A 14,790-nucleotide genomic window follows, 5' to 3' on the forward strand; every position below is an offset into this window, starting at 1 on the left:
AGTTGAGAGCTGGATTAACATATCAACTCAATTTTTGGTCAGATGTGTTTTACAACTATGCTTTGGATCAGCCAGATCCAACCTCCCATCGTTATGTGTTTCACAACTATTCATCCCTGCCTCCAACGACTCGTCAAACCATCCCTCGTAAACCCAACCACAACATCATTTGACACGTCGTCTATCTTCGGCCTCTTACAACGTTAGCACCTCGTTGGAACATTTTTGGAAGCAGACATAAATAAAGCCAAACCATAAAACCCTCTCTCTGATCAAAACCCACATTTGGGTTGTCTTCAATGGCCACGAACACTCTCTCATTTCCCCCAATTTCAATTTCCACTTCTCAATTTTGCAATGAAAAACCCAACAACTCTTCACTATTATCACTCCCTTCAAGCTCCTTTTGTGGTAACAAGCTATTAATTTCATACTCAAAGTTGAGAAATTTAGCTCTTAAGTGTAATAACCCCTCAACAATTTTCACAGTTTTATCTACTCTACCCACCAAGTAAGCTTTTTGTTCTTCTGGGTCCTTTTATTCTTTGATTTTGAAAAACGGGTCTTGATTAGTTTTTGTTGGTCCTTGCAGGAAATATACATCTCAGAAGATGCAAAAGTTAGTCACTTTTCCCTAATTTTGATAAGAAACAGTGAGAAATATAGATTCTTGATTTCTTTTTATATGAAACTTGAGTGGTGGTGGCTTTTGATTATGGGAATGCTTGTTTTTGTGAGTGATTTTAGATGGTCAGCAAGAGCAATAAGGTCATTTGGGTTAGGAGAATTGGAGGCGAGGAAGCTGAAGTATCCCAATACAGGAACTGAAGCACTTTTAATGGGGATTTTGATCGAGGGTCAGTGAATTTTTATGCAGTTTTAGAGTGTTGCTTCTGTTTTGTTTTGGGTGGTTTATTGAAGTTTTATTTTTGGTTGCAGGGACAAGTCCAGCAGCAAAGTTTTTGAGGGCTAATGGGATTACTTTTTTCAAAGTCAGAGAAGAAATTGTTGAATTACTCGGGAAATCTGAAATGTATTTTTTCAGCCCTGAGCATCCTCCATTGACTGAACAGGCTCAAAGAGCACTTGATTGGGCTATTGAGGAGAAACTAAAGTCAGGTAATTTTTAACATCTATAACATCTGACACTTGGCATATCTTATTCTATTTTGTGTATGTGTTTGCAAGTTAATTTGATTAATTCATTAGGTTTCTTGTATAAAATTTGTTTGTGTTTGATCTACCATTGTCTACGTAATGCGATTAGATTCAGAAACCGCAATTTGATAATACTAGTTTAAATACGAGTGATGTACAAAGTTATTTTGAGCATTTAAGGATGAGAACGTTGGCCACTTTCTATCATGCTTCTTGACTTGATGTTTTATATGATACCTTTTGGAGCTTGATGATGTTCAATTATGTTAGTACTATTTTTTATCTATAACCTTATTCAGTATGGGAAGATTGCAAGTCTGTGAGCCCATCTCGGATGTAAATAAAAATAAGATTTAAGGATTGTGTATCACTTAGTAGGAGATGGAGGTTACCTGCTTGTGCATGCTTTATGTTAAGTTTCAATCTCTCAAGGGTACAATTGCATCACTCAAGTTTCTTCTTAATCCCACCAAGAGTTTTAACATTTCCTTTTGCTTACTGACTGGCATGACATTCTCCTGATTATTTACTGCAGGAGCTTTTATTTTGTATTCTGTTCTTATCTAATTTTAAGCTCTTTGTTCTTGACTCGTTGCGACATTCTTTTTAATGTTGTTTTGGTGTTCATTATCTCATCCACCCCTTTCCCCTTTTCTGTTTTTTACAACCTCGAAGAGTCATCATGAGTTTTTGTGAGTTTACTGTCAGTGATTCAAATAGTATATGCATCATGTATTCTTCTGTTGTCACTTGTCAATTCGAGATGCAGTGTAGGAGTCCACTGGAAATATGGACTGTCAAGTAAGCAAAAGTGGAGCTTTCTCATGGAAAATTGAAATACAGAAGTATATAATGAATGCTGTTTTTCCCTTATATAGGATATGCTCATCACCATTGTGTTTTATTAGGAGACAAAAGTCTGTGTTGTATGCTATACCTTTGAATGACAAATTGACAACATGTTTAATTTAAAAATTCAAACAGATAAACATTTGTTAGGGTAAATCAGATAGTATGTGGTCCTAAACTTTTTTCTCCTACAGATTGAACTTGAATCTAAACATGGCTAGCAACTGCAAATAGCAAAATTTATGGTTTGATTTGAAATCTCATAAACAATTATCTTGATATTGTCCATGCATGTGTGTTTAATTACCATTATCATCTTATTGTTTTGTGAACTGCAGGTGATAGTGGAGAAATTACCACGAATCATATACTTCTGGGGATTTGGTCAGAAAAAGAATCTGCAGGTCACAATATATTGGAAACTCTAGGTTTTAATGACGATAAAGCTAAAGAAGTCGCAAAATCTGTAAGTTTGAATGCTTTTCTAATTTCAAGCACACTTTTTTATTGTTTCTGCCTAACACAATTCTTCATCCATTCAGATGAGCGGGGATGTTGCCCTGAACTTTAAGTAGGGAGGTTAGAAAGCTGCCTGAAATGTGTCTTGCTTGTTGATTCCTGAACTTTGCTGCATAAATTTTCCGAAGATAGATACTTAGGTATTTGGTTCTAGGCAGAGCAAGTTTTTTCATCAAGGAACTTGTTCCATGTATGGGGTGTTTCAAATTCTTAAACCAAATGCTTTCATGACTCAGTGGGAGATGATGAAATTTGCATCTTTCTCAAAAGGGTTTTGCAGAATCCAAATTCATAGGTGGGCATGTTTCTGAGGCTATGGATTCTTTGCTGATTCACTCCAATTCCTTGCTTTGACATGAAACAAAATTACGTCATTTTCTTTTATGGATTGTATCAATAGTTTTTATCTGGCAAAGCTGAGTTTCCTTCCACTATTATCTGGCAAAGCTGAGTTTCCTTCCACTAAAGGAAAACAAAGAAAGAAAAAGAAACTCTTGAAAGTTGTGATTCGCCTTATAAATATTGAATTCAATTCATTTCAGCAATCGCATCTGATACATTTGTTCACTCTAGGCTTCACATGCTTTCTTGCATTTATGAGTTGGTTGATGTACCGAAAACTGAATGCTATTGTGGATTGTGATGAGCCTATGTAGTGATGAGTACGTGAACATGGAAAGCCTACATTTTGTATGCGCGGTTCCTTTAAATAGGAGTGACCATAAGCCATTTACTCGAGTTCCAAACATGCCGATTTGTCAAAAAAGAGTGCGGCAATGATAGCATTCCAAGCACAGCATTGCTCTCTCCATTGGAGAAGTGACATTGATGGCTCAATTGGGTCATCACTCATCTGCAATACGCCAAACATGATTCATTGATTGATGTTTGGTTGCAACTATTATTACTATTACTACTAATATTATTATAGTCTTCCGATTCGCCATCACAAATGGTAAGCACTTGATTGAAGACATTGAGAGGTCTTGGGTTCAATTTCTAGTTTGAATAACATGTGTAAAATGATATTTGTAGACTATCAAGCATGAAACCTCCAGGAAAAAAGACGGCTTTTCGTGGACTGAGGGGTTGGTGTAACGAGTCATTGTCAGTTTTAGATAATGGAGAGCTAGTTGTGAGGATTCAAAAAACCCCCACCAAATACTGATAACCATTAGTCTCCTGTGATGTGAGTCCTTTCCGTATGTAGTCTCTTGCTTTGTTTGGGAAAGGATAACGAGGGGTGGTTATAAGCGTTATCCTTGTCTAAGCAACTTTTGCCGAAGCTCTTGCAATAAAATATTCCAGTATTTGATTATTGGATTTAAATCTTCAGGTCAAAGTAAAAGGGTACAACTAAATTAGACGACTTTTAACCTAGAAAACACTAAAATATGTGGGTATGTTTGTTTTTTTACTGTTGATGGCAGTACTTACAAAACACTATGGACTTGGTGAATATTTTTTAATAATTTATTTTGATGATCAAAATTTTATTTTGGGCTATATATATGATCCTAATTAAAAGGTAATTGCTTTTTATTTCTTAGATAGGAGTGAAATTGGAAGAAGAGGGACGGGAAAGTAAAGGATGCAAAATATGGGTGGCGTGTCAAAGATTTCATGAAAAATACACTTAGTTTTTTAAACTTGAAAAATAACATGTTTTATATAATTTAGTTCTTTTATATTTTAAAAAATCACATCTAGAACAAAAAATTATTTGTGTTGTTTTTCAATCCCTGGTTAAAACAAACAGAGAGAGAGGTCGTTAAATTTTGGTTATAAAAGAGAAAGTTATCATTCAAGTTATTTTCGACCACTAAAATGGATATTTTTGGTTTCCATGTGATTTGATGATGGTATTTTAAAGCTTCAATATTGCCTAAAAAAATAGATCTAAATTAAAGAAGATAAATATAACTCGGTTTGATTTCAAGTTTTTTTTTTTACTATTTTGAGTTTTTTGAGTCGATAAGTTGATTTATAGGTGTTTCAAAAGTATTTTAGATATTTTTTTTTGTTTTTGTTGAAATGACTTAAAAATTAGAGTTTTAGGGCGAAAGAGACATTGCCCTATTTTTTCAGCCACCTTAATGGTGGCTGGAATCTTAGTTCGCAGATGACACATGTGCGAATTGTTTTCTCAAAAAATAAGATGGATAAAAGAAAATAAACAAAGCTCAGATGCGGAGACATGAACTTGAAGGCCTATCGACGTGTCTGGGCTTTTCCTTGCAATGGTCTGCACACCTATATATATATATATATATATATATATATATATATATATATATATATATATATATATATATATATATATATATATATTTAAGAGAAAAGAATTATTTAACCATAATCCAGATTATAGATTTGACAAGCTAAGCTACAATACTTGAGTTATATTTTTAAAATAATTTTTTAATTTTATGTTTAATTTAATACCACTCATTTGTGATATTTTTCTTCTTATTTAATCTTTTTTGGATAACTTATTTTTATATTATTTTGCATGGTTAATTTTTGAAAATATTTCTTTATTCATTTATATTTTTTTTATCTTTTGTATATTATTTTTGAAAATAAACAAAGTTTATTTTAGATAATATTTATAATATGTGTAGCTTTGCATGATATTTTTTTCCTTTTATTGTGTTCAATTAACTTAATGTGTATGTTTTTTTTTTATTATCGTATGATTGAATAAATAAATATTTTAAGAAATAAATTTAGAAAACATAACTAGGAAAATATTATGTATTGCGAGATTAAATATCTATTTATACATGTTTCTCAATTTATTTTATTTTATTTTTAGTTATCGTTAATTATTTATATATATATATATATATTAACATATATAACTCTTGATTTATTTAATTATATACACTGCATAAAGTTTTTGATTTTGATTTATAATTTTTTTAACTACAAAAGTATGCTAAAAAAGCAAGTGTGCGCTATATATATATATATATATATATATATATATATATATATATATATATATATATATATATATCTTAAAAAATATTAGAGCACAAAGAACGTGTACATATTTTGGCACACATGATGTGGAGACTTCTGTCCAGCGAGTATTTATTTGCTTTTGACCCGACGAGATTTGTTTGGTGGAGAGAAGTGGGTCGGTTGTAACTCAAGCCCGTGAAAAGATGGGCTACCATATATGTTCCATTCATGTAAACGATTCAACTGAAAAATAATTTAATCTTTTTGTGGTTCAATAACCTATTTATAAGATTTGGTGCTGGTTTGAAATTTGATCCACCACTACTCAAGAAAAAACTTTTTATTTGTTTTTAAAATAATTTTATATATTTTTAAAATATAAATAACATGGAAATACTGTTTTTGTCTTTTATATTATAAAATAGTAACCAAATGCTACTATAAAATAGAAACAGAAAAAAAAACAATTAAATAGTCTTTTTTATTTTAGCTAGTTTAAGGCGTGTACCTCGTAATTAATCATACACTATTAAAAATATTTTTAATTAGAAATATATTAAAGTAATATTATTTTTAAATTTTTTATTTTTAATATTGATACTTTAGAACCATCAAAAACACTTAAAAAATACTAGTTTAATATTTTTTTAGATAAAAAATTATTTTAAAAAAAATAGTTGGATAGAAAAAAAAAACACTCCCTGCCTTTAAATCAATGGGTCCATTTTCCAGCTGAAGTTAGTAAATAGTAAATTTAGCATAGAAAAGGGACATTCCCCACCTTTTATTATGTCAAATCAACTATGGTGGATGCCATGACTCACCTCCACAATTCAAAATCTACCCCACATTTCAGCCTCATGATTTCTCCCCCACAAGAAAAAAATTAACCCCCTTTTACTTTCTCTAGGGATTTGGGAAATTTGGAGTTTACCCTCTTCTTTTTATTTACTTTACCCCTTGTAATTTCTCTCGGAAAAACAAATGGGCCAGAGGAATTGAGAGTTCTGTAGTGGGCCTGGCCCAAATGCACGTGGATATGATAAAAATATTTGGTCTACCAGGTACGTACAATGATGATTACACACGTGAGGATAGTTCATCAATAGTGCAAAGGGTTATTTGGAGAGCAGCGTCATCATCATGATCTACATATATAAGATGTTTTCTATAGTATTTTAGGGTTTTTATTTTTGGGACCGTTTTCTTCGAGGAATGTCTATCAAAAGTGGAACATCACCCCTCCATTTGTGATGAATGAGAGACCATACCATGTCTCCCTCTCATGCCCAACACACCCATTTATTTCATTTCTTTTATTAGCTCATCATATTACAAGAAACATATTTTAAACAATCACTATTTCAAGGGAGGTCTGGATTTCTAAAAGCACTTGTAGCTAGTGGGATCTTAGTAATGCCACTTACTTGGAGGTCCCCATCACGCTAGCTGCTACTTCTCTTGAACCGAAAAGAAGAGAGCCTCTCGTTTTTTTTCTTCTACTGCCTTTGATCGAAAGTCTTTCATATGGGACCAACTACAGAGGCCATGGTGGGCATGCAAGCATGGTGAAATGAGTCAAGTCGGTTTGGATCAGGCTCTATGCTGTCATGAAGAGTTCCAGTTTTAAGCCGTGACTCCATCGGATTCTCCATTTTTGCAAGTGTGGTAGGTCTAGTCCCACACACACACTCAAAGTTATATAGCTAGCTAAAGCACTGTTTGGCAACGCAGTACTGCATTGCAGGTTGCATGCATCACGATAAAAACATTGTTCTTAGTTTTTCGCTGGTGAAACACAAGTACGACCCGGCCCCCATTGCACCGTCTTGCTAAATAGACACTAGCTAGCTAGCTTAATTCCATGCCCTTTTCTTCTCAGATTTTATTTCTTTTGCTTGATAGAAGGGGAATGGTCAATGTTTACAGGCGAAAGCAGCCACATGCAAACGGATGTTTTTCCTTCCATGCCTTTCGAAATCAAGCAAAGCGACAATGCATATACGAGTTAAAAGAAAAGGGTGTTGTCGTCGGTTTCACATTATTACTTATGTGATATGGTTGATGGTTTTTACATTAATAATTAATGGAATTATGTATCGAGATCTTAAGTTAAAAATCATGTATGATCCCTCTATTTTGTGAATTTGATCAAACCAAATCCTCTACTTTAAAGTTTGAAAAACAATCCCTATACTCCTAATCAAATGTGATTTGATTCATTTTATCCAAATTGTTACCAACTAACTAAAGAGAAATATTATAATGCAAAATGAAGAATGTTGCATCTATAATGTTTCTCCTTTTTCCTCCTATAATTAGTACACAAAATCACTCAATTTTATTTTATTTATCAAATAATTAATTATGTTTTAAAGGTGTTACAGATTCAATTTTAATTTTTCATAATTATTACAAATTGGTTTTAAACAATATTCAATATATGAATGTGGTTTCCCGAAGCAAAACTGAAAGTGTTCTTGCCATCTCGTTTCCTTGTTAACCTCGTAGAGATCAAGAACCTCGTTTTTTTTTCTTCAAATAAATACACACACATTTATTTATTGATTTATGAAGAATGAAGTCAAAGATATAATTTAGCCGTCCATAGAAAGATAAAAAGGTGATATCCAAAAGTCAAATACCTTCAATAGCATGCACCACCGAAACTCTTTCGTGCAAGAAAAGGTTGCAACCCTTAGTATCTCTTTGGATACAAGGAGGTTTAGAGCTCATTATGTTTCCTAAATCTCAATTGATCATGACCTCATTTTGTTCAAGATAGAACTCATCAAGAGTTTCAATCCTCTAAACTTTGAACACTTTGCTATCAATCTAATCTAAGGTTTGAATTGAAAGGAAGTTGGATAAGAAATTAATCTTCCTGAGAACATTGCAAAATCTAAAAACAAATTACTTATCTACTTAGAACTTCATAGACGAAGAACTAATATAGCATGATTCGATTAAAAATCTAAGTTGATTTACAATCTGGTTAGCTTAGATAAAAAAAATTGATTTTTTTTATTTTTTTTTTAAAATGATGTTATTTTTATTTTTTTATGAAAAATAAAAAAAACAAAGCTGATATGGGTGAATTTGAATCTAACCCACCTGATTAATAATATGAAAACCGAGTTAATCTCTTGCATGAATGGTAGGATGGTGGACAATTCATCAAGAGCATTGGGATTTGACTCCAAAACTATGGCTCAAAATGATATCAGGACACTGTCCATAATTAATTAACGTCAGCTCGTGCTCTCAAGCATATAAATTTCATCATGATCATGACTCGTCCAAGAACTTTCTTCATCACAGCATCGGTATCAATGGTCCAAGTCTAACATTACAAGATGAAGGTGGAATGAATTAAGACTGTGTTATGATCAGCTAGTGGCCATCATCACTTAACATTTTACGTGGATGATTGCATCACAAACCATTATATGGATTCTTGCATCACTCTCCTTGTTCGGTTTCTGGCCATCAAAACCTCACTCATCATTTCTTCTTTAGGCGATTGCTGGGCAGCGTGGCAGCAAGAGAGGGAGCCAGCGTGCACTCATGCTAGCCATGTGTGGAGTCAGCTTGATCCGCATGGACTAGGTCACTCGATTGCCATTTTTTTTTAAAGCAATTATTAACGATTTGTTTATGCCATTGTTTAATCCATGCATCCAATTGCATGCATTTTAAAGAGTCTTCTTATTGCAACAGTTCATCATAGCTTGTAATCAGTGTTTTAGCTTCAAAATTTGAAGTCAAATATATATATAATTAATTAATTAATTGACTTCTTTTTGATAATTTAGGAGATAGAAACAAATATTAACTTGAACTTTATGATTACAAGTGTTCATGCGGTGGTCATTATAGAACCATGTCGTTCGTTTACCGAGTCCAAGCAATAACTATATATAGGGAAATATTTTTTTCACGATTTTTTGAAGAGATGGTTCCAGTTTTTCAGGGATGGTTTCATCAATTGCATTTGTCATCAAAAATGGTTTTGTCGGCTTTTCACCCATGTTTTATTTTATTGGAATACACTTTATGACATGAATCATTTAGCCTTTAATTAATATCCACATAAGATATTATTCGTTAAAAGATTGCTCCCTCTCTCTCTCTCTTTTTTCTCGTATTTATTGTGCAAAACGAGGCAACTTTACTTGTGGATTGTGCCATTATTGAAGCACAATAGTTGTTGTTTTTAGTTGTTTTTTTAAAATATTTTTTTAAAAAAATTATGTAAAATTAATGTTTTTTTAATGATTTTAATGTACTAATATAAAAAATAAAAAATTTTAAAAAATAATTTTAATATATTTTCAAATAAAAAATATTTTTTAAAAACACACTACTCCATAATACTAAATGTATGCATAAATTAAGATAAAAAGAGCTTTTCTTCCAATATTTCAATTCGTATTCAAATTCCTGTTATCTCTGCATAAACAAAAAACAAAGAATTTTACATGTTGAGAAGCAAATTTGAAACATCAGTAAGATATATTGAATAATAATAATGATAATAATTGGCCATACGATAGTTAAAAGTTTGGGAAGGCCAGAATCTTATTTTTTTAATTAAATAAAATTGAAGTTTAAGCATATAGATTAAAAAAATATTTTATACTTTTAAAAGGCACACGAACACAATTAATCCTACAACTTTCTATCTATGGTACCATCTTGTCCTGTTTAGTCGGTTCTTAGTATTCTCAATCAAATCCATTCAACAGCCACAATTTGAGAGATTATTGCTCTAATGGTAATGGTTAAAGGATAATAATTTCAAGCATTAAGTTAAGTCCTTGTGTGGGAAATTAATAAAATTGCCTTAAATCCTTTACTCTCTTTAAAAATATCTCTTTGACCAAATCTAAGAAATACAATTAATTTCAATATATTAATTAAACTGATATATGATGTTTAAGTTGTAACTATCCATCCTTACAACATTAAAAAAAAATAGATACAAAAATAAGAGAAAAACATTAAAATCATATCTGATCTTAGAAAAAAAAATAAAATCTCATCCAGCTGAATCAGTACCTTATTTAATCCAATACACCCGTAAATTAATATACCTTCAATTTTCTATTTGTATATATGGCAAAGAATACTTCAGCCAAATTAGAAAGTCAAAAAACTAGTTAATTTTACGAGTAAATATATACCATTAATATTTGTCTATATCTACATGGTAACGAATCCAGCCATCGGAATCTTCATGGGGTTTGCAAATCAAGTAGTGGTACATTGTACGAAGAGAAAAAGACATGGCAAGCCGCCTTCTTTATTCTTTTATCAAAATCTCAATCTAGCACACCTTTCTTTATTCATGACTGATCATCCAACCTTTGACTCGAAATGGATCTATGAGAACAAAATCCCATTTAGAAAAACGAAAGAACTCCTCAAATAATCAACTAAATTGTTGGATCTCTATGCTTTGACATTCATTGTGTGACAAATGCCCGCATTAGAGCATGTGCACACCCAGCAGAACACCGGAGGCTTCTTTTGCCACAAATCCTTGAAGAGCTCTCTCCAGCATTGGAACAAGCATATCTTCTTCAAACATATTCAGCTACGGCAAGTCGATCCCGGTGCCCTCGAGCATATCAAAATCTCTATATATTCACTTAATTAGAGGAAGCTGATATGTAAGTGCTACGTGCACAAGCATTTTGAAATTATTGTAAAATTATCTGGGTAAATTCATATGCTTATCTTATTTTTTATTTCTCATTATTTGAGGGGAGAGGAGTTGATTTGCTCAGTGGTCGACGAAGTTTGACTCGTTGATCAAACATTAGAATAAATAAAAACTGACAAAAGAGCTAGCAAAACTAGGCCAAAAAATGAGAGTTTAAGAATATAATGGACCATATATACTTATAATACAAATCTCATCATGTGTTTATATAGAACGAAATGCTTAGCAGAGGACATGCTGGAGAATATCAGTCACGGTTTGTGACTACAGAAAGGATAAGAATAAAGAAAACGAGTGAAATTTAAGAAGAGGTGGAGAGAAAGAGAGTGATAGTTACCACACTCAATTAGTTTAGAAGCACGTTTATCCAGACATGGCTGCTTGTTCATGCCCCGACAAGCAAACAAGCTTATCGTTCATTGCCCTTCCATTGCTAGGCAAAAGCTAGAAAGGCAAAGGTAATTAATTAAAAAGACAACTTTTGAATACCAAGTGAAGGGAAACTCTCACTCCAAGTAATTTTAGAAATGTCAAAAGCGCCACTCTCTCCCTCTCCCTCTCCCTTTGAACATTTCTTTTTGTTACCCCAAAACAGCACTCTCCATGTGATGTGAATGTGTATTTGGGTTTTTCTAATTAAATTCGTACTTGCACAACTCACACGTTGTGTTTGATTATTGTTGTAAAATTGAGAATATTGTTTTGGTGTGAATTTTCATATTTTATAATAAAAATAAATAAAAATATGTTATGTTCTTCCCTATATATTGTCTCTATTTATTTTTCTTTTAATTTCTGATACATTTTTTTAACCAATAAACTAGTAGACACTAGCATGCATATATATATATATATAGACACAGTAGCTTCATATCATTGTATGTTGAATAATCTCTACCTCATGTATCCACTGGTCAACCCTAATTGCTATTCAGAATTAAAGCATAACCACTCAAGGCATTAATTTTCCCAAATGTGATGAATGCAAGGTCTATATTGATCGTTGAGATTTTTATTCAACTTGTCAAGTGGTCATCTGATCAACGTCCCAGTAATTTTACTATTTTACACTATTTTTTTACTATATTAGAATCATCAATTTATTCAGTGAAGATGCACAATTAATTCCTACTACATTTATTACTTATAAAGGAATGTGTGCTATGAGTAGCAAGCTAATTTATCTCGATGAACACACCACTCTTGGACGACGTTTCAGAATTTTGTTTTTTCTAAGAATTTGAATGAGCTAATCACCCTTCTTACAAGGATATATATAATTTTTATATGTAAATATAGTCTTTATGTACAAGTAGATGACAAAATGAATATGAAGAATTTTCTTACATTATATATATGCATGCATGCCCTAACACACTTTTTAATAAACTTTAACAAATAAAGGGGCAGAAAAGCATACTTTAACAAAGTGTGTTTTGTTGTTCTCTAATAGGCATATTTAGCTTTTGTTTTTCTTTTTCTATTGTAAATTTAATTTTCTCCGTTATCATTTCTTTAATGGCACTGTTTTAATAATACATCTCGACAACTATAAAAAAAGATATGGAAAATTCGGAATTTATATATTTATAATTAACGAAAAAATATTTTCTTGTGACCTTCTTGAATTAATTTTAAGTCCACAAAGATAATAATATGAGAATTAAATTCATTAATTTATATCATCCAAAAAAATATCAAGAAGTTAAAAAATCCAAACATTTGCATGCAAAATTGATGAAACAAGCAGTAATTGTGATATCTCATATTTCGTTAAATCTGCTAACTTTTCTTTTTTTTTGAGGGATTTGCACGAAACTTTTCTCCGAGAAATTTCACCTCATAAAATGAAAAAAGAAATTCAACAACTTTTTGGGTGTCAAGAAGAAGATAAGGATCTAATTGACATGATGTTACAATCTAACCGAAGATATACGATCTTATTGGAAGATTATTAGTGCTATCATCAGCATCAGTGGTTATTTGGTATTTGTCTATATCAAGTACATAAACAATCAATTCAAATATTTTTTTTCCTAACAATTTCCCTTTTTAAGCTCGCATAATTATTATAGTGTTCTTTGGTTTCTTAGTACTTATTGTTTTGGAATACAAAAGATAAAAACATTGAAGATAAAAATATTATTAGAAAATTAACAAATATAAATTGAAATATATATGAAAAAACTCCATTGATTTATTGCGATGATCTTTATGGAAAATCTTTTTTATCCCTATACCTATCAATAAATTAAATACCAACAAAAAAATTATCTCAATACATACCGGGAAAATAACATAGAGTATTATAATAATATTTAAAAATACAAATTGTATGGTGACTTGATATTTTTACCAACAAAATGATCAAAAGAATTATTGACAAAATAATTTCATTAGTTATATCGTTGGTAATATTTAATTTATGATCTAGTAATCAACTCTCTTCTCCCCTTTTTTTTATTTCTCCAAACATGCATGAGTGCTCTTTAGCATGTCTATGCATCCCTCAAAAGATCTTCCTGTATAGGCAATTGAACCTTGTCAAGCCAACTTTTTTGTTGCAGCATTCGCATCGAATCTTTATAGTTGAACTCGAAGCAGCCGCGTTACTGATAGGATTACCAACAACACAACTTTATCAGTATATTTCAGAGAATTATGAAAAATTATTGTAAATGTCACTATTATTGATAGGGTTACCGACATAATTAGATCGTTGGTATATTTCAAAGAGTTGGAAAAGAATTACTACAAATTTCACCGCTATTGTCAACGCACTGATGAAATTACATATGGTATTATATTAGTGATATGTTATATTTATCAATGGATGTACCGATGGAATAAAGTGAGTATTTTTTTTTGTGCGCTTTATCCATCTATAAAATCATCATTATATGTATTATCGACAGTCCATAAATTATTGATGAAATGTTTTCTGATATATTATTTATGTCTGTAAGTCCATCAGTAACATACATACCGACGAACTGCTAGTGTAAATATCAATAAAAAATTTTGTCGGTAAAAATATTAAATCTAATAGTGAAAGAACATGTCTTCATAAACTTTCTGTTTTAAAATACAGAAATTAATTCACTTCAAAATTATTTTAAAATTAAATTTATTTTATATCTTGAATATATTTTTATATGTTTTGTGTATGTCATCTTTTATCATAGAACATTAATCAAACACGATCTTTGAAAACAATATAATGATGCCGAATCCGTGATATCACTAGAATTTCTCCTTTTCTTTTTCATATTGTTTCAAAAGGATTTAAACTGGAGAATCAATGAATAATTCATATGGAACAAACATATTAATTACCAAGAAAGATTACCTCATAAAAGTTCAAAAAGGAAAAAACCAATGATGATATGGCCCTCTCCCCTATTTTGAAAAAAGAAAGAAAGGAAAAAAAAGTAGCATCTTAGGAGAAAAAGTGCTTCTTAGCACACAACAAATCTTGTCTCTTTTTTTTTTTAATCTACTAGGAGAATAAGATTTTTTTTATATGATTATTTATAAAACCAAAGAAAAAAAGGGGGAATTAAAAA

General features: G+C 31.2%; 1 protein-coding gene across 1 annotated transcript; it reads left to right on the forward strand.

Annotated features, from left to right (window-relative positions):
• Nucleotides 1-216: 216 nt before the first annotated feature.
• Nucleotides 217-2,960, forward strand: LOC133675254 (ATP-dependent Clp protease ATP-binding subunit CLPT1, chloroplastic-like). The gene is made up of 6 exons (XM_062096578.1): nt 217-511; nt 593-619; nt 748-857; nt 940-1,119; nt 2,346-2,473; nt 2,550-2,960. The coding sequence occupies exons 1-6, from the start codon at nt 300-302 to the stop codon at nt 2,580-2,582; spliced, it is 690 nt and encodes a 229-aa protein (XP_061952562.1). The 5' UTR covers nt 217-299; the 3' UTR covers nt 2,583-2,960.
• Nucleotides 2,961-14,790: the final 11,830 nt, after the last annotated feature.

Source organism: Populus nigra, chromosome 16 (genome assembly GCF_951802175.1).
Source record: "Populus nigra chromosome 16, ddPopNigr1.1, whole genome shotgun sequence".
In the NCBI taxonomy this organism is placed as follows: Eukaryota; Viridiplantae; Streptophyta; class Magnoliopsida; order Malpighiales; family Salicaceae; genus Populus; species Populus nigra.

Excerpts from the sequence above, each read along its gene's own strand:
- LOC133675254 (XM_062096578.1), top strand. The coding sequence starts at position 300 with ATGGCCACGAACACTCTCTCATTTCCCCCAATTTCAATTTCCACTTCT. Across the intron at positions 858-939 it reads AATGGGGATTTTGATCGAGG|GGACAAGTCCAGCAGCAAAG; the intron begins GTCAGTGAATTT and ends TTTTGGTTGCAG. Across the intron at positions 2,474-2,549 it reads CTAAAGAAGTCGCAAAATCT|ATGAGCGGGGATGTTGCCCT; the intron begins GTAAGTTTGAAT and ends TCATCCATTCAG.